Source organism: Macaca mulatta, chromosome 15 (genome assembly GCF_049350105.2).
Source record: "Macaca mulatta isolate MMU2019108-1 chromosome 15, T2T-MMU8v2.0, whole genome shotgun sequence".
NCBI lineage: Eukaryota > Metazoa > Chordata > Mammalia > Primates > Cercopithecidae > Macaca > Macaca mulatta.
In genome coordinates, this window is record NC_133420.1 from 15,309,363 (window position 1) to 15,337,031 (window position 27,669).

The 27,669-nt window shown below is 54.9% G+C and overlaps 1 protein-coding gene across 13 annotated transcripts in view; it reads right to left on the bottom strand.

Moving 5' to 3' along the window:
- Positions 1–25,049, bottom strand: part of NTNG2 (netrin G2) — an 82,577-nt gene extending 57,528 nt beyond the window's left edge. For 3 of the 13 annotated variants that reach the window (XM_015116494.3, XM_028834382.2, XM_077965453.1), the window contains exons 1-4: positions 24,027–24,226; positions 20,698–20,786; positions 20,203–20,335; positions 19,274–19,967 (exon numbers count right to left, since the gene is read on the bottom strand). In XM_015116494.3, coding sequence (XP_014971980.2) covers positions 19,274–19,486 — 213 coding nt within the window. In that variant the 5' untranslated portion in view covers positions 19,487–19,967; positions 20,203–20,335; positions 20,698–20,786; positions 24,027–24,226. 13 annotated transcript variants of the gene reach the window in all.
- Positions 25,050–27,669: the final 2,620 nt, after the last annotated feature.

The following is a 27,669-nucleotide window of genomic DNA, read 5'->3' on the forward strand; positions in this document are numbered from 1 at the left end:
CATGCTGCTTTGGAGATGCTGTTCTAGCAGAATGACTGCTTAGTATTCTTATCCCAATTCGGGTTGTCCCCACAGAACACCCTGAAATCCTTTCGGAGGACCTGAGGGCATTGGGCTGCCCTGACGGACGAGCTGCCCGGGAGAGGGTCCACGGGGAAGCCAGGGTCAGAGAGCAAGGATGAAATGCCAGGCCTGGCGAGGGCACCCACTGCTCACCAGGACCGCAGACCCCTGAATGACTGATCTCTGTCAGCTGAACCGCCAAAGTGTGGTGGGCGGAGAGGCATTGCCATGGCTCTGGCTAGACAAGGGTTAATCTCTCCAGGAACTTAAAACTGTATTACTGTGTTTTTAAAGGACACATTCTGCTTTGCCCTGGGCATATGTGGATTCTTCCCACAGCCAGATTTCCAGGAATGTTTGGGGTGGGAAATGCTATTCCAGCTGAAGAGTGCCCGTGCATCCCTGGGGCCCCCCACAGGCGACTGACAAGATGGACCAGACACATGGGCACCTGTCTCAGACAGGGCAAGGCTCCCCTTCTTTTGCATACCTCCAGCGACAGGGGTTTCATTACCACAGAAGGCAGATAGGTCAAACCCCACTGCTCCCTCCTTTGAGTGTGGGGCTATAATATGGCGGGTGCTTTGCATCTTTTCTTTGTCCCAGGTTCCCTATTTTCCTCTGGCTATGCTGCAAACATTTTCTAATTGATTAGAAAAAGGAGAGAGGGAGGCTGGGTGAGGCTAAGCCCTCCTCCTCCCCCACACCAGGAACTCAGTGATCCTCAAACACTTCCCTACCAGGGCCAGCGGGAGTGCTCAGCTGCTGCTGCTCCTCCTCCTTTCCCTCCTCTTCCTCCTCCCATTTCTCCTCCTCCCCCTCCTCCTCCTCCTCCCTGCACACACAGGGGCGGCTCAATCTGGTGCCTCCCTTCCTGCCCACTCCCTACTCAAGGCTTCACTGGCCACCCAAACAGCTCAACACTTTCATACTTTTTAAAAAAGTAAATAAAAGAAAAGGAGAGATGGAAGGATGAAAGAAAGGGAGAGAAGAAAAGGGAAAGAAAGAGAAGGGGGCGGGTGGGGGAAGGGCACCGAGAGGAAGAGGGCTACATCCGGAGAAGCCCAGGAAAGTGCATTATTGATTCAGGACTTAGAAAATGCTTAGAGAGTAGGAACAGCGCCCTGCTCTTTAAAAGCTTGTGCAAAGCATAAGCTAGACCCAGGCAGCCTTCCCAAAGAGGGCCTACTCTGCCACCATGAATATTTCATCACGGAGGGAGGAAAAAAGTGGCTATGAGGATTTCAGTGCCGGGGTGGGGTGAGGGGCAGGTCCCCCTGGCTGGGGCGCTTGGTAGCTGCCTCTCCTCGGATCCCCTCCCCGGATCCTGGGGGCCTTTTAGGGGGCCCCTCTCCTCTTCTCTGAGAGCTGCGCTGGGCTTTCTTGCTGGTCAACAGGGCCTCAGCCAGGTTCCAACAGAGGCCCAGGCCAGGGAAGGGGGTTGCAGGGAAGCATCAACTGAAAGAGGTTTCCAGATGGGCTGAGAGTGAAGCCTGGTCCCCAGCAGTGGTTTCTCCTAAAGGCTCACTCTGCTCTCCCCTGCCCTGCCTTGGTTGGGGCCTGCACCAACCCCTCCAGCCTCCCCACCCCCAGCCCATTCTCAACCTGCAGCCAGCCGCCCTTCCCTTCCTAAACATCCACGTGTCTCCAGCTCCTCCTCAGAGCCCCAGCGCCTTCCCCTTCTTAAGTCCAAACCCTGGGCCTGGCTGTGCCACCAGCCCTGCCTCTCTCTCGCGTCTTTCCAGCCTTGTTTTCTTTGAGACAGAGTTTTGCTCTTGATGTCCAGGCTGGAGTGCGCTGGTACGATCTTGGCTGACTGCGACCTCCGCCTCCCGGGTTCAAGCGATTCTCCTGCCTCAGCCTCCCAAGTAGCTGGGATTTACCAGATGTGCCTCCACGCCTGGCTAATTTCATATTTTTAGTAGAGACTGGGTTTCACCATGTTGGCCAGGCTGGTCTCAAACTCCTGACCTCAGGTGATCCACCCGCCTGGGCTTCCCAAAGTGCTGGGATTACAGGTGTGAGCCACCATGTCCGGCTTCTGGCCTCGTTTTCTACCGGCCAGTCTCTCCCGCCTTTTGGACGCCCCCTCCACCCCACTGAGCTTTCAGGTTGAGTCACCTTCTGTCTGCAGCTCTCCCTCCAGCCTTTTACAGGTGTCTGCTTAAATTTATCTTCCTCAGGGAAAACACACCTGGCCGCTGTCCCCCAGTCCCAGGGGAGCACTGGGTCACAGTTTTCCCCGGTGGCTTCTTCGGTTAATGACGGATGTGTCCCCTCCCCACTGTGAACTCCAGGAAGGCAGGGGCAGAGCCTGACACAGTGGAGTGACTCCCCCTCCTCAGCCCCTTCCCTCGCCGGGTGTTCCATACTCAGAACGAGGGTTCAGGAGCAGACACAGCACCCGACGGATGGGGTCTGCCCATGAGAACAGCCAGAAGCTGCAACCTCCGAGGGTTTCTTCCTGCTGGTCTCTGAGGAGTTAAGAGGCGGCGGGGCCAAGGAAGGAGTAAAGCCACTGGGTCTGCCCACACCTGGGGACACGTGGACAGGTACACCCCTTTGTGGATGAAACCCTGGCTGGCGGTGGGGGGCGGGTGTGAGTAGTGAGGCTGGGCTGGTAAGTTTCATTTATTTATTCATTCACGTATTCATCAACTATTTGTGAACATCCTTCCTGCACCAAGTAGCCCCAGAGAAGCAGCGCTTAGATTTGGCCACCCATGAAAACAATGACAATACTTGGGGACGGGAGGGGTGTGGCAACATTCCTGGGCCCTGAGGTCAGAAATTCTACTCCAACTTGAAAGCTAACAAACAAACCAACAAACTAAACAATCAAGTAATTAACCAACCAACTAACCAAAACCCTCAGCAGGTGACTCAGATGTGCGGCCAGGTTTGAGAGGCTGGTCCAGGTGGCTCAGGGAAGGGCACCCACACGATGGCACTGTTCCTGTTATTTTACCTACAGGTGGGGAAGCCAAGGCCCCCCGAGTCAGGCGCTTGCTCAAGGTCACACTTGGGGTGACTCGGGCACTTTGCTCGCTTAGGGGAATGTCGACCGTTCTGCTGTGTCCACCAGAGAAGTCACCTGTGTCCTGGTCCCCATGAGTGGCACAGATGACACGCCCTGGAGGTGACAGGCTGGGGCAGTCAGAAGACTTCCTGGGGGAGGTGGGATTTCATCTGGGCTCAGGACAGGTGGAGGGCGACTCGACTAGTCTGGGAGGATGGTGCTCTAGGTGGACTGAGCAAAGGGCCAGGCCAGACGCACAAAATGCTGCAGGGAGCGATGGGTTAACACATGCACACCGCTGAGCCAGGAGCTTGGTGGGGAGCACAGGAGAGAAGGCCAAAGGGAGGCCAGGAGCCAGATGGGCAGCTTGACATTAAGCAGCACCAGGGAGAGCCCTGATGCTGGCCAGCCCCCCTCCTTCTCCTTCCAGGAAGACAGGTGAAGAGCCTGGGAACAAAGTGTGAGGGCTCAGGTGGCCCTCTCCCAAGACTGGACAGCCGGCACCCCTCGGCACCCAGGAAGCCAGAAGGAGGACGGAGAACCTGCAGCTCAGATGTGAGAGAGGCTCCGAGAGGGCCGAGGCAGGCCATGGAATTCTCTTCCTCCTGGTCTTTCAGGTTTTTTTTTTTTTTTTTTTTTTTTTTTTTTTTTTTTGAGACGGAGTCTCGCTCTGTCGCCCAGGCTGGAGTGCAGTGGCACGATCTCGGCTCACTGCAAGCTCCACTTCTCGGGTTCATGCCATTCTCCGGCCTCAGCCTCCTGAGTAGCTGGGACTACAGGCACCCGCCACCGTGCCCGGCTAATTTTTTGTATTTTTAATAGAGACGGGGTTTCACTGTGGTCTCGATTTCCTGACCTTATGATCCGCCCGCCTCGGCCTCCCAAAGTGCTGGGATTACAGGCGTGAGCCACCGCGCCCGGCTGGTCTTTCAGTTTTAAGACAACAAGCTGCTTCGGGCTGGAAGGGCTCCAGGGCAGGCCTGGGAGAGGTTTCAATCGGTGCTTCTCAAACTTGGCTGTGCACTGGGACCACCTGGGGAGGTTTAATGCCTCCTCCTGCTGGGCTGCCCAGAGAGGCTGCTGAAGCTGGTCTGGGGGGGCAGCTGAGGCAGCGGGGGGAATGGAAAGCTCCCAGGCAAGTCCAGTGTGCACCCCGACTGAGAGCCATCCAAGTGGCTCGGAGGGCAGCCCGGTCCCTGCCCGCTCCGCCCCTGGTGGGGTCATAGCTGCCCGCCGGACTTGAGGCCTTCGAGAAGACTGCCCCAAGTGTCGGGAGATGGAAAAGAGCCACAAAACCCTGACACCTCCCTTTCTTGCTGGAAGACAGCTCATACCCAAAGCTGCAGTTCTCAGCTGATGCCTGAGCCCCTTGGGGGAAGGTCCCGGGCATCACGGCTAGTCAGGACAGATGGGGTGCAGTGTCCACCCGAGGTCGTGGCTGCTGCCTCGAGGACCCCCTGGGTGGGACAGTTTTCCATTTTGGAGCGGGCAGAGGCAGCAAGGAAGGCCACCCAGCCCCCACCCGCTTGGGCCTCCTCTTTCCTGTGCCCCTCCTCTAGGCTGAGAGGCGGCCAACCCAGTGCAGGGGCAGGTAACTGGGCAGGAGGGTAGGGCTGCCTCCGTGCCAAGCAGACAGGCCTGGAGCCCTCCCTTGGCAGACACCGCACTCCTCCGCCCCCTGCACCCTCCACCCTCTATTTTTAGGCCCATTATTGTCCATTGTTAGGTGCAGTTTTTTTCCCCACTCCTTCCCCAGAAAAACAGATCGGGTTCCTCCAGGCAAAACCATCTCGCCTTCCCCGGAGCTGGTGCGTGGGAGCACGCTTGCTGCCAAATAGACATGAAATAAGTGAATTATCAAGTAACTGGATTAGCAGACTCCATCGTGTCTCAAAGGGCAGGGGGTGGGGAACGCCACCGTCACTCCTCCGGGCCCTCCCTCCTCCAGACCGCCGGGGTGTGCTGGGGGAGGAGAGGCTGACAGGGACAGTATGCTCACCAGCACACATGGCCGCATGCACGCACACACACACAGATGACAGCCGCCTCCGTCTATCAGGCGCTTTCTGAGATCCAGAGAGACCCGTGTCAGCTGAGCAGCCTGTTTAGGAACCTGGACGCCGGGCCAGGCGGCCCAGGCTGGAGGTGCCAGGCTCTTCTACTTTGAAGCTGTGTGGCCTTGGGCAAGTGGCTTAACTTCTCTGAACCTGAGATTCCTCATATTCAAAACGGGTCTAAATACAAGCTCTACCTTAAGTCTTCTGTGAGGGTTCAATGAGCTATAGCTTAGGTTAAGGGCTTGGTATACATGAGGCACTCAACGAATGTTCAATGTTGCTGCTCTGAGGAGGAGAAAGATATAGAATCAAGACAGTTTGGCTATGGCTGGGTGCAGTGGCTCACGCCTGTAATCCCAACACTTTGGGAGGCCGAGGTGGACGGATCACTTAAGGTCAGGAGATCAGCCTGGCCAACATGGTGAAACTTCGTCTCTACTAAAAATACAAAAACTAGCCAGGCATGGTGGTGGTGCCTGTAATCCCAGCTACTTGAGAGGCTGAGGAAGGAGGATCGCTTGAACTTGGGAGGTGGAGGTTGTAGTGAGCCAAGATCATGCCGCTTGCACTCCAGCCTGGGTGACAGGGCAAGACTCTGTCTCAAAAAAAAAAAAAAAGAAAAGAAAGTGAGTCCAGGAGTTTAAGACCAGCCTGGGCAACATGGCAAAACCCCATCTCTACAAAAATACAAAAATTAGCCAGGCATGGTGGTGCATGCCTGTGATCCCAGGTGCTCAGGAGGCTGAGGTGGGAGGATCACTGGAGCCCAGGAGGTCGAGGCTGCAGTGAGCCAAGATTGCACCACTGCACTCCAGCCTGGGTGACCGTGTGAAACCCTGTCTCCAAAAAAAAAAAAAAAAAGAAAGTCCTGAGACAGTTGGACCTGTCAATTACAGGAAACCAAAGACTGATTTCCCTGAGGGTAAAGAGACCCAAGAGGGCAGAACCTGCTCAGGCCAGATGGTTGACCGAAAGTGACCACAGGTGGACTCAGGGTAATCTCGGAAGTCCCTAAAAGTGTTTGCAACCTTATCTGTGTGTGTGTGCCTCTGCATGAGCCCAGCGTTTGCACACACATGTGCGCATGCATGGTTCTGGGAAGAGCACCGTGGATTCTCAAGTGGGGCCATGGCCATTAAAAGTGAGAAGCTCCTGCTCCAGGCTTTTCTGGGTTGGTTCCCTGCCTTTCTCCCCTCCGGGTCTTCCTGGATGCTGGGAGGTTATTGCACCTCTCCCTTCTCTCTCTCTCTCTCTCTCTCTCTCTCTCTCTCTCTGTTTCCCTGAAGCAGAATCTGGGGGTACAGTGGGACTCTGAGGTTGACCTGCAGACTCCCTCATTTTACAGGCAGGAAATCTATACCCTGAAATGGGAATAGACTTCCCCGGGGCCACCCAGCTCCTGGCAGCCAGTGCCCGGGGAAGCCCCCGTCCCTAGGAGCTGGGCCCCAGGACAGTGCCAGTCCCAGAACTGTGGGCAAAGGTTTTGGATTGTGCCTGAGTGGGGACAGGGGCAGAGACAAGGTGCGCTCTGGATAACAGGCTTCTCCACCTGCTTTTGGCCATCTCTTGATCCCCGAGAGGGAGGGACGCCTCCCAGAAGGACACCGCCCCCACCGCAGGCTGGCAGCAGAGGACAGCCTGCCTTGGCAGAGGGCAGGAGCACAGTGGGCTCATCTCTCACTGGTCTCTTCTTCACCTTGTGCCCGACAGCAGACTTCTGCTCCGGCCAAGGGAAAATGCCTGGTCGTGTTTCATATCCTTTTATTTCCCCAGCCGACTCTTGGAGTCAAGTGGACGAATGACTTGGGCAGCAGGAGGGAGGTGGAATGAGGGGCTGAGGAGGCCCAAACGGTCCCCAAGATAAACTGCACTGGGAGAGAAGGATGCCAGGTCCTTGAAGACAGGCCCGAGTCCCTTTCCACAGGGTGGGCAGTTCTGGAACACTCCAGGGCTAGATTCACAGGGATCCACACCCCTGGATATTCCAATACAATTCCCTCCTGCCAATGAGACCCCAAGAGGTCAGGGGACCCCTCTGTGGCCACCCAGTGAGATCCCAGCCCTGCTAGCTCTCAATTTCAGAACGACCATTCGGACTCCTGTGTGACAGAAGGCAGGACAGGACGGTGACGGAGGCCCTGGAGAGTGATCCTAGTTTTGGCCGTGCAAACTTGGGTCAGCGTCTCCCCCTCCCTGCACCTCCCTCTCCTCATCTGCACTCTGACCTGGCTCCGTCCTGTTACAAGCAGGCAAAAAGCTGCGCACATGGGGTGCTTTGCACAGTGCCTTTCTCTGAATCGCCACTGGTGTGTGGCACGATGGAAGCACGTGTGCCCCAGCCTCTCACTCATGAGGCTCCCAGGCGTCCAGCACACCACTGAGACCCACGCCATGATCGCCGGCATTGCTGCAACTGCCAGCGTTCCCGCCACCATCCTATCCAGCCTCGCCCTCCTGGCACAGAGCATTCTTTCTGTCCACCTTCCGTGATGCTGCCACCACAGAGAGGACCACGGCTGGCAGTTGGGCTTAGGGCGCGCTCTTGATCCCCTCAGGGCCCCCAAGATCCAGCTCTGAGCCGTGCCAGAGTCACCAGTAGTGACACACAGGCGGGAGCTCACCTAAGCCGGCTGGGAAGTGGATGCATCACCCTCACTGACCCTGAAGAGGCAGCTCCAGCCCCCGCTGGCTGCAGTGGCATCTGGGCAGGCATCCCGTGTCCCTTACCAGATGCTATCACATGAAGTCAGATCCAGGGCGTGTGTAGATGGACAGAGACCTGGTTGGGGAGGGTCCTCATGGCTCCAGTCTACCTCTTTGGGAGCCCTTGGCCTGGGGTGGAGCCTCCAGGGTCTGAAGCTCCTCATGGGGGCTCAAGGAAGTCACTCCAACCCTCTGGGCCTCAGTTTCCCCATAGGAAATGAGAAGGGAGAGGGATGGGTCTCATCGGTGGTTTTTTCTTTTTCTTTTTTTTTTTTTGAGACGGAGTCTCGCCTGTTGCCGAGGCTGGATGGAGTGCAGTGGCACAATCCTGGCTCACCACAACCTCTGCCTCCTGGGTTCAAGCAATTCTTCTGCCTCAGCCTCCTGAGTAGTTGGGACTACAGGTGCACATCACCACCACGCCCAGCTAATTTTTTTTTTTTTTTTTTTTTTTGTATTTTTAGTAGAGACAGGGTTTCACCGTGTCGCCCAGCCTGGTTTCGAACTCCTGAGCTCAGACAATCCACCCGCCTCGGCCTCCCAGAGTGCTAGGATTTACAGGCGTGAGCCACTGCACTTGACCTGATTAGTGGTTTTATATTGTCTTCACAGGAGCCCAGGACTTCCTGGGGGTGGACTGGGGAACTCAGGGGCCTGAGGCAAGGCAGAGGGACACCAGTCACTTGCTTCTGGGGTCCCCTTTCCCGGGAGCCATCAATTTTGCTGTACCATGCTTATCGATGTTGGGGTTTCTCTGGCCTTAGATAATCTCCAGCATGCCTTCTAAGTTGTGTGTCTCTATTTGAAATGATGGATAATTATCTTTAGCATTTATTAAGTACCTACTGCATGCAAGCACTGACTGTGCTACAAAGAAGAGGACAGAACAGTGCCTGGCTCTGTGGGAGAGGGACAGAGGTGGAGTGCAGGCTGAGGAGGTATTTGGAGGCCAGAGAGAAGTCACAGCGTCTCCTTCCAAGGCCCCTGCTCTGAGAATCCAAGTCAACATCCCAGCCTGAAAGCAGGAGAAGAAAATGAGGGTGGGGAGGGGGAGGAGAGGGTAACCGTTTGGGTTTTTCCCCTCCTCAGGCCTCACTGTGGCATAGGCATTAAATGACTGGGATCTGAGTTTGAGTCTTGACTTTGCTCAGTTTTGGAGTCTCAGTTTCCTCATCTATAAAATGGGCACAACAGGAGAGTAATAGTTTCTACTGTGTGGATTATCCCGGAGGGTTCGATGAAGTAGTGCACATAGAATGTTCGATGCTTCAGAGGAATAGATTTGAGGCCGGGCTCGGTGGCTCACGCCTGTAATCCCAGCAGTTTGGGAGGCCGAGGCAGGCGGATCCCTTGAGTCCAGGAGTTCGAGACCAGCCTGGCCAACATGGTGAAACCCCGTCTCTACTAAAAATACAAAAATTAGCTGGGCGTGGTGGCGGGTGCCTGTAATCCCAGCTGCTTGGGAGGCTGAGGCAGGAGAATCACTTGAACCCGGGAGGTGGAGGCTGCAGTGAGCTGAGATTGCACCACTGCACTCCAGCCTGGGTGACAGAGCAAGACTCTGATTCCAAAAAAAAAAAAAAAAGAGATTTGAGAGTCCAGAAGTAAGTGCATAGATTATGCTCAATTGATTTTCAGTGAGGTTGCCAAGAACATTTAGTGGGGGACGAATAGGCTCTTCAACAAATAGTGTTGGGGAAACTGAATCTCCACATGCAAAAGAATAAAGATAGACCTTTTCCCTTATACCAGATGCAAAATTAACTCAAAATGGATCAAAGACCTAGATACAAGAGCTAAAACTATAAGAGTCTTAGAAGAAAACTATAAAAGTCTTAGAAGAAAATACTGCTGACCTTGGATTTAGCAATGGTTTCTTAGATGTGACACCAAAAACACAAGCAACAAAAGGAAAAAATACATACATTGGAGTTTATTAAAGTTAAAATAGGCTGGGGGTGGTGGCTCACGCCTGTGGTCCCAGCACTTTGGGAGGCCCAGGTGGGCAGATCGTTTGAGGCCAGGAGTTCGAGACAGGTGAAACCCTGTCTCTATTAAAAACACAAAAATTAGGCGGGTGTGGTGGTGTGTACCTGGAATCCCAGCTACTTGGGAGCTGAGGCAGGAGAATGATTTGAACCCGGGAGGTGAAGGTTGCAGTGAGCCAAGATCGCAACACCGCACTCCAGCCTGGGTGACAGAATGAGACTCTGTCTTAAAACAACACAAAACAAAAACAAACAAACAAACAAAAAACAACTAATAAGCACATGATGGCTAACATCATTAGCCATCAGGGAAATGCAAATCAAGACCATAATGAGATACTGCCCCATGCCCACTAGGCTCATCCTAATGATACAAAACAAAACCAGAAAATAAGAAGTGTTGACAAGGATTTGGAGAAACTGGAACTCTCGTACATTGCTGGTGGGAACATAAGAGGTGCAGCACCTGTAGAAAAGTTTGGCGGTTCCCCAAAAAGTTAAACATAGAATTATCTTGTGACCCAGAAACTCCACTTTCAGGTAGACACCGAAGAGAAATGAAAACGTACACACATACAAAAACTGGGACCCAAATGTCCACAGCAGTATCACTCCTAATAGCCAGAAAGTGGAAGCAGCTCAAATGTCCATCAGTTAGGAAATGGATACACAAAATATGGTGTGTCCACACGATGGCATATTATGCAGCCATAAACAGGAACAAAGCACTGATTCACGCGACAATGTGGATGAACCTTGGAAACATTTTGCCAGTGAAAGAAGGCTGTCACAAAGAGCCTCATACTGTCTGATTCCATTTGTACGAAATGTCTAGCATAAGTAAATTCATGGAGATAAAAAGTAGACTCGTGGTTTTCAGGGGCAGGGGATGGGGATGGGGAGTAACTAACGGGTGCAGGGTTTTCTGTCGGGGTGATGGAAACGTGTTGGGACTAGGTAGAGATGCTAGTTGCACAACACTGTGAATGTACTGAATTGTATATTGTAAAATAGTTTAAAAGGCAAGTTTTATGTTAGACACAGTAAGACTTTTTTTTTCTTTTCTTTTCTTTTTTTTTTTTTAGATATGGGTTCTCACTATGTTGCCCAGTCTGGTCTCAAACTCTTGGCCGCAAGTGATCCTCCTGCCTTGGCCTCCCAAAGCACTGGGATTATAGGTGTGAGCTACTGCACCCGCCAAAACATTGTTTAACTGGTTAATTTTATGTTATGTGAATTTCACCTGAGTTTAAAAAATGTTTTAAAATCTTTTTAAAAATGCTTATTGCTATGCTGAGCCCGAGGTATATACATCTGGGATCCCTCTGTCTGCACCGGAGTCCACCGTTTTTTGTGGTTTTGTCTCTGACCAATCTGGATTTCCCTAAACTCCCAGAATGTACCTGGCAATCACCAGGGAACATCGAATGAACTGGTTAATCTAGCCAAACCCCCTGTTGCTCAGTTGGGGAAACTGAGGCTGGGGCGTATCCTCGGTCTCTCAGCAGCCAGGGCCTAGAACTCTGGCTCCCCGTGGCATTCATTCTGCTCCTATGCACTACCCCCTCCCCCGCCAGCAGTTGGTGTGTGCTCGGGGAATTAGAAACACATTTTCATATATTTAAGCAAATCTGCTGCTGATGAAAAACAAATCGGAACCTGCAAACCAAAGCCGAACAGAACCGGTTCCTGCATCATCTGCCATTTCTCCCATTCCTCATCGCCCGGCCACTCCAGGAAGGAGCCCTGCATCAGCACTGGCCACAGGGACTCTGGCCAGGTCAGCCCCGGTCAGGGGCCACGGCTCAGTGCCCACGTGGTCCAGCCTGGTGAGCTCTGGACCAGCCCGTGGCGCAGGGCTTCCCTGCTCTGAGTTCCCACCATTGCCTCTCAGTTGCCCTCCTGCCCCTCTTGCTTCTTCAGAGCCCGTGGCCTAATTCCTCCTAACCCTAGCGAGCAGTCAGGAGCCAGACACAGAAAGGCTGAACCCCAGCTCCTACACTCAGTGGGTTTTGAGAAGTCTCAGACTATTCACCAGTCAGATGCACAGTAATAGACCTACAGGGGCTTGGATGAGGTGGAAAAGGGGTGCGGACTGTCTCCTGTCTGTCACCCACACACTTTCCTCTCGAATCATCCGGCCCCCTTCCCTGCATCTCTGCACCAACCATTCCTTCCGCCCACACCCTCACTCTCCTGACCCTTCCCATCCTGCAAGGCCCACCTCTGAGTGCACAGCCTGTGCCTCTGGCTGTGGGTTTGGCCTGTGGGGTCCTCTTCTGTCCCTCAAGCTAAATCCTAGAATTAAAAAAAATAAAAATGCAACTTTTTTTTTTTTTTTTGAGACGGAGTCTCGCTCTGTCACCCAGGCTGGAGTGCAGTGGCACGATCTTGGTTCACTGCAACCTCCATCTCCCAGGTTCAAGTGATTCTCTTGCCTCAGCCTCCCAAGTAGCTGGGACTACAGGCGAGCGCCACCACACCTGGCTGATTTTTGTAATTTTAGCAGAGACAGGGTTTCACCATGTTGGCCAGGCTATTCTTGAACTCCTGGCCTCAGGTGATCCACCCACCTTGGCTTCCCACAGTGCTGGGATTACAGGCGTGAGCCACCACGCCTGGCCCTTTTTTTGAGCATCCCTTTTGTGCTGGCACCCAGCTTGAGGGCATCACACACCTGGTCTCATCTTACTCGTACACATTTCCTTTGAGGTTGTGTCCAGCGCCATGCCCAGTTTCAGACCAGAAAACCAAGGCTTAGTGTTACCAGGGACTTATCCCAAGTTCCACATCCCAGAAGTGCGAGATGTGCCCGAGTCCCGTCTGCTCCCTCCGGAAGCCCAAGTTCACATCCACAGCATGGTGCGACCTGCCTGCCTGTCCATCCATCCGTCCGTCCACTGCCTGCCTCGTTGCAGGTGGGATTGGAGGCAGCTTGTGATTATACCCACAATAAATGAGAAACAGGGAAATGGAGTAAACATCAGGGCTAGGGAGCATAGAGGAAGACAGCCCAGGAAGGTGGGGATGTGCAAACCAGAAAGGTCTGAGGTCTGTAAGTCTCCGATATTCTTTGGAAAGATGTCCCCGCTGGGCCCTTTCGCATGGCTGCCTGCCTTCCACGGGGTGTCTGGACTCGACCCCATTCCCTCAAGGGAAGTCAGAAGCAAGGATCTCACTCCGTGGGCCCCGGACCTCGGTCTTCTCATTGTCTACTGCCCAGGAGGGAGACTTCACTGTGCAACAAGATGTCATTTCACGGAACTATTCTTGTCCTAGGCTGGGCCCTGCCTCGGGCATTTCAAGAGACTGAGTGGCTTTAACGGCTGGTGAAGCTCAGGCGCCAAAGTCACTTGCAACTGACTTAAGGACAGAGCTGTGCAAACCTCCCGGCTTCATCCAGTTGCAAATCCCACAGAACAGGGACTGCAGAGGTGAGAATCAGGGGCTTCCAGGGTCTCCTCTGTTGTGACCCAAACCCCAGTTTTTCCTTCAAGACTCAGCCCTGGCGGGGTGCGGTGCTCATGCCTGTAATCCCAGCACTTTGGGAGGCCGAGGCAAGTGGATCACGAGGTCAGGAGATCAAGACCATCCTGGCTAACAAGGTGAAACCCCATCTCTACTAAAAATACAAAAAATTAGCCGGGCGTGGTGGCAGGCGCCTGTAGTCCCAGCTACTTGGGAGGCTGAGGCAGGAGAATGGCGTGAACCCGGGAGGCGGAGCTTGCAGTGAGCCGAGATCGTGCCACTGCACTCCAGCCTGGGCGACTGAGCCAGACTCTGACTCCAAAAAAAAAAAAAAAAAGACTCAGCCCTGATCCTACCTCCTCTGAGAAGCGTTCCTGGATCACACCATGTTTCCTCCCATGCATCCAATCATTCAGGAAATGCTTACTGAGCACTGATCAAGCCCAGAGGGAGGTGCTGGGGATGCAAAGATAGCGAGACAGCCCTGCCTTTGAGGAACTCACAGTCCAGGGGGAAAGCAGACATCTAAAGTTAGAGAATTGGTCCCAACAGCCAGCACGCAGTGAGCACCTACTATGTGCCGAGCATCGTGCTCATGACAGTCTCCTATGCACGTTCTATTAATAGCTCCCATTGGAGAAACTAAGGTTCAGAGAGGTTAGGTCTCACATCAAAGATCACACAGCACGGGATTCTAAACTCTCCATCCCTAGGGCCAGAGCTCTTCACTGCTAGGCCAGTCAGTAAGCAGGGTGATGACCAAACAGGGCCTCCTCACCTCACTGGGCAAGGGAGTCAGAGAAGGCCTCCTGGAGGAGGAGGTGGGGTCCAACCTGAACCTTGAAAAAGGAGCCAGGGTTATCTGGGTAGAAGCGGAAGCCTTGAAAACAAAGGAAGGAAGGGGCAGGCCTTCGGGTGGAGGAGACAGCACGGGCCAAGGCTGGAGCGGCCGGGAGAGCTCATGGGCAGGGGCACGCCCTCCTCCTTCCCCAGCTCCTGTCATATCAGGTGCCGATGTCACCATTTGTTGTTAGCTGGGCATTGTCTTCAATGTCTGTTGTGTTTTCTCTTGTTTTTCGCTTCAGTTCTCTCTAGTCATCTCACTTTCCCATCACAACTGCGCCTGGCATGAGGTCAGACCTGGAAACACCTACCAACTGGATGGGTGTGATGGCGAGAGGAGGGAGGCTGCGGCCAGAAACACAGAGGGGGAAGGAGGCCAGAGCCATTGGGCTGGTCAGCTCTGCATTGTTGGATGGAAACATTTCATGATCATCGAGGTCCGGCAGGAGGCAGAGTGTCTCTGACCTTGATTCTGCATGTGGTGTTCAATGTCACGGTGGGGAGTGGCTCGAGGACTCCAGGACCTGCCTGCTCTCTGCATTCATCAGCCCAGCAGACCCCGTGGGGGGGGAATGGAACCATTTGCTCTGCAGCTGGGTAAACTGAGGCACAGAGAAGCTAAAGCAGGTTCTAACTGAGTAAGATGTGTGTTCAAAGATGCACATTCACAGCCTGCCCTCGGCTTTCCTGTCCACCAAAGCCGAGATGCCTCTGTATGCTGGAGACTCCAACATGGGCTGAAATTCGAATGTTCACCCATGTCAATGTGGAAACATCAAGCTTATCAAGATTGGATAAACAATAATATTCAAGCCTCACACTAGAACAGAACTTACAGTCTCCGCCAAGCACCTTCCGGTATGTTGTGAGAGGCATTTCCTCTCCCAGGAAGTCAGTGAGGTGGGCAAGGCAGTCACGATCATACCCCTTTTACAGATAGGGAAACCGAGGCTTGGAGAATTTGAATGACTCACCTCAGACCACCCAGCCCCCAAGTGACAACACTGGGATGTGAGCTCAGGGCTTCAGATTCCAGGCCTGTAGCTCTTGTCAGGAGCTAGTGCTGCCTCTCTTGGGTACCTTCCACTGGCTCCTGTTCAGAAGCACAGATCCCCCGCCCCGCCTTGGTAAGCGAGGCTCCCAGCTCCATCCCCCCATTCCCAGGACCCCTGCTGCTCTCCTGTTGGCTCCTGTCTCCCCTCAGCAGTGCCCTCCCCTTAACCCGCACAGACCCCATGGGACCCACAGACCTCTGCCCCTTTGTCAATGACAAGCTTCATCCACCACCGTGCACCAATCCCACCCCAGCGCTCCAGAGACTTCCTGTTGAAAGGCAGATTCTGGCTCAGCAGGTGTGGGGCGGAGTCTAGGATTCTGCACCTCTATCACGGTGAGGCTGCCTAGGCAGTAGCTCCCTCCGTCTCTCTGTCCTGCCCGTCAGCTTGCCCCTGAGTCTCGGGTGGCTAGCTTTTGTCTCCAAGGCACAAAGGAAGGGTTTCCCCCTTCCTGTCATGGGGAGCCCAGGTGGCCGGCGGGAGCCCTGCCTTGCAGAGCGCTAAGGGGTACCTCCCAATGCCAGTCATGCCCTCCCCATCTCGAAGGGGTCCTGCAAGCAGCTGTTACCCTGTGAGGGGCTGAGACGCCTTTGCCCGCCGCCCTTCCTGCTTCCTCCCCGGCCCACAGCCTTGCCGGGCTGACCTCTGGGGCAGGCCCTGGGAATTTGGGTGGGGGCAGCTTCTCTTCTCCCACAGCCCTCATTGCAATTTTGTCCTTGCCCAAGAATCCTCGGTTGAGAGCTCATCCCTATTAATTCTCATTGTGCATTTAGAGCCAATAGGTTTTTATTTATTCATTTATCTTGTCTTTTAGCCTCCTCCCCTTCCTTGCAAGGCTGGAATTTACAATTCAGTTCTCAGGTGGCCTTGCTGAAGGACAAGAAGCCTGGGAGAGAGACAGGGTCTGCATCCTGCCTCTGAAAAGGCCATCTGCCCCGGGCCCCTCTTGTACCCTCAGAGTGCAGCCAGGCTTGCGCTCCCGTAGGCTGGATGTTAGGACACACCTAGCACCCGCTGCAGAAGGGGCGAAGGAGAGCAAGGACCCATGGGTGATGGCAAGGCTAAGCTGGGCAGGGGGCATCTGGCCGCCATGAGGGCGCCCCCTGGTGGCTGGTTAACAACAGCTGCTGGGGCTTAGGCATGGAAGCTCCCCCCCCACCCCCGCCTACATCTTCCACCTGCTGCCAGAGACTAGAAATACAAGGCGTGGCGTCCCCAAGGCTGGGGAGAGGCAAAGGACTCTGGGGAAGTAGAGAAGCCAGGAAAGTCACCGAGGCCATAATCACAACAGGAATAAGCCAGTGACTAGTATTGCACATTGAATACCTACTATGTGTCCACGTGTACCATGGCAGCATGGCCGGGCTGCGCTGTCCCACCAGCACCGTGACACTCCTAACATTATGGCTTCTACTGGGCAGAGGAAGACAGTGAAACTCAGAGAGGTCAGAAGTTGAGAGAGGGGAGGCTGTGCCGCCTGGTGGGTGGGCATGGGCCTTGGCCACGGGCAGTTCCCAGCCTGCCTTCTCAACAAAGTGACCTTGGCAGGATTTAGGCAACATTTTCTAATCCCTAAGATGAGATTAGACTAGGACCCACCTCAGAGCATCCTAGAGATGATTAAATGAGACCTGCCCGGACCCTCCCAGGGAAGCCACAATAAACTGTGACATCAGGGTTTGAATCCAGATCTGTCTGGAAGTAACCATCCCCTCCAAAAGCCACCCCTCCAAAAGCCAGCCCTCCAAAAACCACCCCTCCAAAAGCCAGCCCTCCAAAGCCAGCCCTCCAAAAGCCGGCAGCCTGCCACAGAGGCCTCCCCATTCTCATCGGATGCACATTTGTAATCAAAGCAGAGCCGGATGGCAGCCCATGATGAAATATTTAAGTCCATCAAACAGGTGGCGAGACACTGAGGACTCGCCCATGTGGTAGATTGTGGAGGGACTATTCTTTCTCCCCTGCCTTCCCCACCTGTCTGCCCAGGAGAGGAGCAGGGGGTGGGATGGGAGAGTGCACTCTTCCAGACCCCAGGGCTTGAGGACGGCTGCCTGGGATGAGGCTCTGCCAGCACTGGGACTGGGAGGGGTGACCACCTCCCCAGGGCAGCTGCCCACTGCGCTGGGTTCTCTGTCTCAGGGTGGGGGCGGGGCAGAGGTCCAGGGCCAACGACATCTTAGCCAGCTTTGGCCAGGAGAGGGCCTCAGACTTGCCTCTGAGGGTCATCTCCCCACCTCAAGCCCTCGACCCAAAGCTGGTCCTAGAATTATGATTTAACTGCTCCCCCAAGCACATTGAGGCAGTGATTAATATTTAAGAGAAAAAATACAGTCAAGACTCTAATACAAGACAGAGGTTGACTGTGCCCGGGAGTGTGTAGAGAACCCTCCCACCGGCTCTGAGATGTGGATGGAGCACCAGCCCCCATCCTGGCTTTCCTCCTGGCTTCCAGAGCCCAGCCCCCTTGCTTGGCCCTGCGGTCCCCGGGGCAGTTATGACCACAGACTATCCAGCCCCAGCTCCTGGCTTTGTGCCACCTTCTCCTTCCCTCCCTCCCTCCCTCCCTCCCTCTCTCCCCAGCTGGCCCTGGCCCAGCCACCACCCACAACGACAGCCTCATCGCCACTGACAAGCCCAAGTAAGAAGCTACCTTCTTGGGCTGACTGCCCTGTGATGTGAGCAAAGCCGGCCCATGAGATCGAGTCCTCAGGACTCTGAGGTGGGGGCACCGGGTCAGCCCCACCATAAGCCCGGAGACCTGGAGGCTCCTCCAAGGACATGCAGAGGCACAAGCTGCCTGGGGGATGGCATCGACCCCCTCCTGTGAGTTCCTGCAGCCTGGCTGCCCTACCCGGCTCTGCCCTGCCTTCAGGGATGGCCTCCAAAGCACTGCCCAGTGGGAAGCAGCTTAGCTCAGAGACACTGGAGCCACTCTAAGCTGGAATCACAGCTTCGCCACCTCCTGGAGCGTGACCTTGGCCAGATGCCTTCACCCACCACCCCTGGCCTGCCTCAGTTACCCCACCTGTATGACCGGAATGACAGTGGCTAACATCTGCATGCGCTTACTCTGTGCCAGGTCCTATTCCGAACGCTTTACCTACATTAATGAAACCACAAACTCCTCACAATGATCCTAGGAGTATGTGCTCTTAGTGTGCCCATTTTGCAGATGACAGAACAGAAGCCCACAGACGTCACTGGGTCAGAGCCCTCCCCTGACACTCCTTCTTTACACAACACAGAATCCACCTGGCTGGCTGAAGGGAGGACTCCTGGCAATGGCATCAGGCTCAGCCCACACACTCAGGCAGCTCGCGTGCAACCATCTCTGCTGTTGTTGTTGCTGTTAACATTACTTGAGTACTGAAGTACTCCATGCCCCTAGGACTACTCCTTCTCTAACTAGGGAGGCAAGGGACAACGCCTGAATGTCTGCCTTCCCTGGACTTATCTGGGGGCTATCGCCATTGCATGTAGGAATGGAACTGGAAGGGGACCCAGCTGCACTGTCTGTCCCGGCCTGACCCCCAACTTCCTCCTTTGTGAATCCCCTCTGAGCCTCTGTCAAACCTCCCCATGCAAAGGGCCAGCTCAGTGCTTGGCATGCTCTAGCTTCATGGTACAGTCTGCTGGATTGGATTGAGGGGGCTAAGAGGTTGCACTGCAGAAAGGATGAACAGAGGGGTATCACATTGCAGGTAGCATCTCGCTCACTCGCCCAGAATGCTGACTTCCTACACAGGAGGTGAGGCTTACCCTCAAGGCTGGGGAGCCGAATACTATGGGCTTCCCGAGGGAACTAATCTAGTGGCCAGCTGGCCAAGAATGCCCCCACCCCAGAGAACAATGGCATATGACCCCAGTGTCCTCAGGGTGGCCTCTGTTTTGACACATTTCCAAGGTGGGACAAAGACCTGGTCCAGGTCTGGTCCAGGTCTGGTCCAGACCTGGTCAAGAGGCAGAAAAGTCAGCCTTGCATATCAGTCCCCCGGCTCTGCTCATCCACCCCAAGGATCTACTCCAGACCTCCTCCCACTTGGCCTGGACAAGCAAAAGAGCAGTAAGTGGACTTACATGGGAGCAGAACCTCTCAGGGGGGTCTCCGCACGTGATGCCTGAGGGTTCCACCTTCACCTTGACGTAGTCCTTCAAGCGCATCACCTTGGGCTGGCAGGCGTAGAACTCCCAGGTGGGGCCCTCATCTGTGGTCACCCAGGATTTGCAGATGTCGTAGTCCCCAGAGGCCAGAGGGAGGCAGTGCAGGAAGAGCGCCAGCAGGTGCAGCATGGCTGCGCAGTCCGCAGGGGCGTGGCCCAGAGAAGCCCTGGAGAGGCAGCGACGGGGTCAGGCGGGACTTGTGGCCTCAGCATGGAAATGCCACATCTACCAGGCGAGGGTGGCCGGGTGTCCCAGGGACCCAAGCACTGAAGCTTTGCAAACAGCGAGGAACTTGTTGTTTCCAAAAGGCCGATACGGAAAATTCAGAGCCAGTGTTTCTCAGACCGCTGATGGACAGATCAGAAAGTTGCCCACAACTTCACGTCCTCCTAACCTTGTCATCACACCTCCCCCGGAGGTGAATCTGATCAAATCAGGCAGACTCTCAAATTGTGACAGTGGATGGAAATGGGATAAGGAGAAAATCCGCGGGATCCTGCATGAGGCCGGATCAGATTGCTTTTAATTTTTGTCCTTCCAATCAATCCAGGTCTTTAAAGGGCTCTTAATGGGTGACGTGCTCAACACCACTGCAAAACAACCCTCCAGCCTGCATTGTAAAGATAAAATAAAATCAGGAGTTGGACATGTTAGCTGGAAACATGTTCCCTCTTTGGGACTGGACTTGGGTTCTCAGACCAATAAAAGAGATTTCTTTCATATGAGCTTAAGGTGGCAACAGCTGTGTGACTGGACTAGAATAAAAAGCTACTGAGGTGCTAACCGGGGAGAAGGCTATTTGGCTCTGCTTTGGTGGGGGCCGGCACTAATGGGGCCCAGCTGACCTTGGCTGGTAGCCATCGGCAACTTATTATGAAGTTTCTGAGATCTCAGCTCTCAATCCATCCAGGTACCTGGGGTCTGGCTTGTCTTTCATTGTAAGAGGGGAGGAGAGAGAGAGCTCATTAGCAACAACACCTGCAACAAATTAAAGAGGGGGAGAATAGAGACGTATAAGAACAAAAGCTCTCCGGCAAAATGTGCAAAAAATGAGGTTGCATTAGCAAAGTCTCCCGAGAAAACTGGGTTATTTTTATTAATATCAGAGTTGCACATTTGGAGATCGGGCATGTTCTTTAAAAGATGATGCATTTTTCTCTCATTTATGGGAGGGTTAGTTCAGCAGAAGTGCCCCTGTTTGGGGGTCAGAGACTTTTGAAAGCATCTCCAGGAGCCAAGATTTAATGGTTGCTTTAAAATACCGTGATTGTCAAGTCAGAAAGTCAAAGTTGTTGAAGGCAAAGATGAGAATGTAACTATAGGTGCAGATGAGCCCATACCTATATGTACAGATGAACAGAGTGCCCACGTGCTGGCCAACCACGAAGAGCCAGGCACTGAGAAACAGCTCCCCAATCATAGGCACAATCTGAAATGGCAAATTTAATTTTTTTTTTAACTGTAAGAAACTAGGGATACTGAAGACTGCCAAAGAGGTGACACTGTTTTGTGAGTTCAGATTTTTCTGATCAAGGCCAGCATTTTGCAAATCATTCTTAGAGGGTAGGTCTATAAACAGGTTACTATTATGATTATTGCTGTGCTATTTTAAGCTTCTGTTAATTATTTAAAATCAAAATAGATATAACTGTTATATCAAAATAGATGCCAGTTACATGAACATTACATCGGGAAATAACATGACTGCAGTACTGTGGTGTGTTCCAGACACTGGATACATCACCCGGAGAATCCAAGTCCAGCCAGCATGGGATTCTGGCCAAAAATATTGGCCAATAGGGCAAAGGTTACTGCAATAAGTTACAGCAGAAGTGCCTGCATGATTAATTATTCTGGTTACTATGCCTCCAATGATTGCATTTGACTTCCCAAACCGCCCCAAATGTCCAGTCTGAGCCTGGCTCTCCCCTGACATCCTCTTCACCTTCTGTGCATGCAAGGCCCCTGAAGAGTTAACTGTGCTTCCATGAAACTCCATTCTCTACCCAGACAGAAAAACGCTCCTGCCAAAAATGACAAACCGAAGTGGCAGACACTTGCTGCCCTGAGCACCTCAGGCTCGGAGCAGCCCCCAGCCAGGGCCCCAGGGCTCCAGGCATGGGACTCATTCATCTGCGTTAGGGCGACCCCTGCCCCTCTGTCTGGGTGAAGGGCCGCTGATGGAGATGAATGAGAACCCAGCCAGGACCATTTTCCCCGTCTCACCTCTGGCTGTTTAAAGAGGAACCTGTTATAGAGCCTGCCCGGCCTTGAAGGCGCTCCTTGCTAGAAAACTCTCAGAAAGAACGTGCCCGGTGTCTATTTTTGCAACCTGAGAAAATGTAGTAAAAATAAAATAGCGCGGCCGGCAAAGGTTTGGATGCCACTACCCGAGCTCGCGCTGCCCAGAGCACAGCACGTTCCTAATTAATTCTTCCAGCAGTCGACTCCCAACTGTTCACTAACAGGTAGGGAGCTCCTGGCTGCTGGGACAACCAGGACGCCCGGCTGCGGCTTGCAAGGAGGGCGCAGCTGCCGCTTTCCTTCAGCTGCAGGACCCGCGGCTGCTCGGGGCTTGCAGGGCGCTGGACGCCGCCGGGCGCGGGGAGGCAGCGAGGCCCGGAGGCCGGCAGGCTGGGGCGAGCGGCGCGCGCGGCGCAACTCGCAAATCTATTAATTGCAGTCCTGTTGGTTTAAATGCCACGCATTCCCTGGAAAATAAATAAATAAATAAAAACCCCCTAACAACAACAAAATCTGCCAGGGGAAAAATGTGTTTACAACTAGTCAATCAATTGGGCGTTGCTGGCATCGCAGGGGGAATTATGAGCTCAGCACACGAATATTACAGGCGGGTTCTGCCAAAAAGAAAAAAGAGAAGGGGGGAAGAGACACAGGAGTCCCCGGATAACGAGGAGGAGCGCAGAGAGTGAGGAGTCGGCAGGGAAATTTTCAGAGTAAAAGGCTGCATCCCGGAGGATCGTTTTCTCCGTGGAAAATTTATCTTCACCTGATATTATTAAGAAACTGCAGCTCCCAGAAACAAATAGAATCAATGTGCTTTATTTTCTTTTAAGAGTCCTCAGGAACCGAGGGGGGCTGATAGCCAGGGTATTAAAACCCGAAAATTAGATTTTATCAGGATTTCTGAACTCAGATTTCTCTGTCTTATTGAATTAGCGCCTCCCGAGCTGGCTGGGCTCGCCAGCAGGTTCCTCTTGGAGTTGCCGGCTGCGCCCTCGCCGTATGGGAAACTTGCCGCGGCGGGCGCGGGGCCCCTGGGGGCACCGGAGGGAGGGCGCTGGGGGCTCCTGGGACTGGAGGGGACTCAGCCCACCCCGGGGTTCCCTCTCCCTCCTCGGCAGGGGCGGCGGATGGGGGTGAAATCTGCCTTCGGGGGAGGGTGGGGGTTGCCGGGAGGGAAAGGAAGCTTGGCCGGCGGGGTCACCTTCCCGTCCTCCGCCCCGGGCGGGGTCCAGCGGGCGCCCGGCGCTCACCGCAGCCTCGGCGGGCGTCCTAATTCCGGCGGCCCCGGTGTCCCCTGCTCCGGAGCGGGCACTTTATCCGGCCCCTGGGTCCCCGCCCGCAGGAGCCCTGGAAAGTTGGGCGCGGGAGGCGGGGCGCGAGCATCCGGCCTCGGGTGGGTCCCGGCGGGCGGGGTCGAGGCCGGGGCCGGGGTCGAGTCAGTGCTCCGGGCCGGCTGCGAGCCTGGGACACCGACGACCCGGCAGCCCCGCAGCTGCTTTTTGTCTTCCCAAAGTTGCGTGCAAGCCACGGGAGCAATTAATAATTAAGCCTGTAATAAAGGCCCGGCCCGGACTGAGGTGCCCCCTTTTTCGGCACTGCCTCACTTAATTAAAAGACACCGAGCAGGGCGCCCAGGAACTAGTTGGATCCTTTGCCCCGGCGCTGTAGCCTGCGGCGACCCGGCTGCCGCCGCCCCCCGCCCAGACGGCCAACTTACTCCAGAGCGGGCGGACCCTAAGAGCCCGCGGTCCTCTCTTCCCGCCTTCCCGCCGCCTCTGCTCCCCCAGCCTGCGCGCCGCTCAGTTCCAGGTTCGACTCCACGCCGGCCCCAAGCCGGTGCCTGCGCCCCCTCACCTCCCGACCCCCTCCCGGCGCCAGGAGAAGTTTCCAGCCCCGGCCGGCCGCGGGAGTTTCTCTGTGCAACTCACAGGCTCCCAGTTTGCAGAGAGATGGGAGGGCACGGGATGGGGGTGGTTCTAAGCTGTGGCGGTGAAATTGGGGTGGGGGAGAGGCGCGGGAGTAGGGTTAATTTCCTTTTTCGAGACACATCCGAGCATCCTTGCAACATCCCTCCCCGACACACATAGACACACACACACACACACACACACACACACACACACACACACACACACACACGAAGGAAAGGACCCGGGGGAAGCCGGCCAGAAAGACAAGCTACCCCTTTAAGATGCTGCTAAGAACGCACCCTCACACACCCCTCTGGGGCGACTCCAGTCCTCAGCTCGTAGCAGCCGCCACCAAACAACTTTTGCATCCGAGCCTTTGCCGGGCCGCTGTAAGTGGCTCCCGGGCCCGGGCAAGCCTGCATGGTCACCGAAGCCCTTTAAAAATGAAACCAGCCTGGCCAAGCTGCAGCCTCTCCCCCGCCCGCCTCCCGGGCTCTCCCCGCCCGCCTTACCCCGGCTCGGAGCGGCTTCCCGGCGCGGAGACCCGGGAGGGCCGAGGACCGCCACCCTCCGGCGCTGCGCCTCCCCCCTCGGGCTGGCGCTGGGTGGGGGCGCGGGCCGAGGGCTGCAAGCCGCTGCTCCTTCCCCGCGCCGCTCCCGCCGCTGTGGCCGCCGCCGCCGCCGCCGTCAGATCGGGGCCGGGGAGCCCTCCGGCCGCCGGGGGGGCCGCCCGCAGCCGTCCCGGAGACGCGGGCCGGGGGAGGGGGCCGCCCGCGCTGCCCGCATCGCCCGCCCGGGAGGAGCGGGAGGTCGCCGCTAACAAGTGCAAACTTTTTGGCCCCCCTGGGCGGCCCGGGGAGGACCCGCGCTCCGGCGCCGGGCGGCCCCCGGCCCGGGTGGGCTTCGCGGCGGCTCGTCGGGGAGCCGGGGCATCCCCCCGGCGCGGCGCGGGCCAGATGGCGGGCGCTTCACTGCCCCCCTGCACTCCGCTCCAAGTTAATGCCGAGGCTAAATCCTCTTGCCATCACTCACGATCACCATCGGGGCTTTTATCTCTCGGTCTGATCCGGGCTGCGTAACTTCCTCTGTGTGGCTTTAACACACCATCCCACCACGGAGCAACGGTCTTCTTAAAGGTGCAGGAAGGAAATACTGCGCGGCTCGGGGGACGCGCCACGGCCCGGGGAGGGGCGCGGCGAGCAGGGGAGTCCCCGCGGGCCCGCGGCCAGGGTGACCCTGGCAGCCTCTGGGGGGTCGCTGCCTAAACATCGCCTCCCGGCCCGGGGGCCAGCGGGTCCCTGCGCCCAGAGCGCATCCTCAGCCGGCTCCGGTCAGGCGCAGCCGGGCTGCAGCTTCCTTTTCCAAAACCCGGGGGCCTGCTGGGGTGCCAGCACCCATGGGTGTGGGGGCTGCCCCATCGGCACGAGGGAGGGGGGCCAAGTGAGTCAGTTCCCCCACCCCCCACAGCCAGGGGCTCAGGGCTGCTCCTCGGTCTCTCCCTGTGAAGTGCTGCCACCCAGAAGGCCCCAAGCAGTGGGTACCGGGGTGGGTGGGTGGATTTGGGGAGATGGGGAGGGGGAGCGATCTGAGCGCACAACCAGAGCCTGAATACCAGCTGACACATCGCCGCCTCCACCCTGATGGGCCCTGCTTTTGACGAAGCCAAGCCAGCTCTGCAGAGAGTGCAGAGTAGGGGGGCAGGAGGGGCCTGGCTAAGGGGTTCTCTGCCTCCCTCCCCTGCAAGCATGGGAGGCAGGTGTGGGAGGGCTCCGGTAGCAGCAACCCAGGGCAGAGGCCACCCAGTTGGCAACATCACATCGGGCAGCCCTGTACTCTCCGACCCCCGGGTGGTTTCCTACCAGGCTGCCTCCCAGGGCTTCTGAGAGAGTTTTCACATCTTCCAGAAGCACATGTGGTTTTCGGACACTCCTGGCCTCCTGGGGTGGGCTCACTGCAGCCTTGAGCAGCCAGCACTATCATTTGGATGCATCAAGAACAAAGGGCCTGAGGACAGACAGAGAGAGAGGCAGAGAGAGAGAGAGAGAGAGACCAGCCCAAGGTCATAGAGGGTGTTGGGAATGGAGCAAGACATGGCACCTCAGTGCCCGGCCCTGCTGCCACCCTTCACCTCCACCTTAACCCTTCCCTGCTCTCAGCTGCCCTGAAAACTGGAGAGGGAGTTATACTGCTGAATAATATTTAGAATATTGTGACATAACAGGCAGAGGATGCAGAATTAAAGATTGTCATCTGCTGTAGTAATAATAGTAATAATAATAATATATTTATTGAACACCTGTTTTATGCCAGACTCCATGCAAACCAGCTTGTGTGCATTATTCACTGAATCTTCGCCAAAGCCCAGTGACTTCACTGCTAGTAGCAAAGCCTCAAGTTAGAGATGTTAAGTAACTTGCCCAAGGTCACATAGCTAAGGACTCTGGCCAGGGAGGCAGGGCTCTTGGGTTCCTGAGTGATGCTCTGTCACTGGCCTGGCTGGCTGATTAACTTGGAACACGGCCCAGATTGCTTTGGGGCTCAGTTTCCCCATATGTGAGATATGAATGGTAAATCCTTCTTTCTTCAAAGAGGGGTCAAAACAGGGCCATTGTGTGCCTCTACCTGCACACGCTCTCAGATGCCTACCACCGGAGATGGGCCTATCCCACCAAGAAGCTCAGGAAGGCAGACATGGGCCAGCCCCTAGTTACCTGTTCTATGCAGGAGGAAGCTCCTTGGGAGAAGAGAACAGATCTTAGTGGCGTGATTTTTAAGCACCCAGCCTGCAGGCAGCAGTGAAGGGCAGGGTGTGGGGCTCCTGCACAGGGTGAGTGATGACCAGGGTCAGCCCTCAGCCTGCTGTCACCCCGAGGCAGGGTCATCAATCCCTGGGAACCGCCCTGCTCCTCCATCATCACTGTGGACTGGATGCTGTCGGGAACAGCCAAAGAGATGGAGGGGCCGCTTCTTATTTGTAGTTCATCTAATCACAGCAGAGGGACCAGGGGTGCCTCCTCCCTAGCACTGCCAGGAGGGTTTCAGTGACCCGTATGCAAAGATATGTGCCACTAGAAACAATTTTTAACGTGCCTCCCCGCCAGCCCCCACCCCCCCCCAATACTCCCTGCCTCTGCAACAAGCTGATGCCAACAGGCTTTTTTCGGGGACCTATGCCAGAAGCTGTCTTCTGGTCTCATTTCCAGACCCCAGGATAATGGAAAGAGCACTGCACCGAGAGTTGGGATAATGGGCTTTTCTTGGCTCAGCACTTACCACACTGTGTGTGGCTGGGGGAGATCCCTTCCCTGCTCTTGGCTTCAGTTTCCCCATCTGACGATGAGGGGATTTGCTCAGGAGGGTGGTCCCTGTGCTATGATCCTGAGTTGACTGCACTCCACAGCAGCCTCCAGGAGACGATGTTCCTTTCAAGTGAACCATAAAGCACTTATTTTCCAAGATAGGGAACAAATAGGATTTCGGCCATGCGGGGACCAGGTGGTTGAGGGACGTTCATTTTTAAACTTCATTAAGGTAGCTTCTGAAAAATGACCTTTTTTCCAGCCATGAAAAGAAGCTGAGAACCAGGGGCAGGAAAGTGTTAATGAATCTCCCCGAAAATAACCACTGGCTCCCCTCTCACCAGCAGCCTAATCATCCTCTTCACTGGTGGGATTTTGGCTCCAATGCACAGTTTTAATTTGAATTGTGTATGCGGAATTTGCTATCAAAAAGCATCTGCAGAACAATGCATTTAATTTTATTCCATCTATATTTTTTAAAAGGATTTGTATATAACCATACATATATATGATTATATCCATATGATTGTATACAAGTCCACTATATATACGGACACATCCATTATATATGTGGACAATGAAGATATACACCAAAGTATGAACAGGGGAGATGAGGGGGGACCAATGGGCTTTATTATAGATATCCTCTCTGGGTTGCTTGACTCCTTTACAATGAGGAAATATGCATGGTATAGATGAGTAACAGGAAATTATAAAGTCACAAGCAAAAATAATCTACTAGCTTTGTAATGAGAGGTAACAGATGAGGTCCAGGCCCTCTGGGGACTTCCAAGAGAAGACACGTCCTGATGCAGACAGACAGACAGAAAAAATGAGCTCACATTGCTGATTTAAG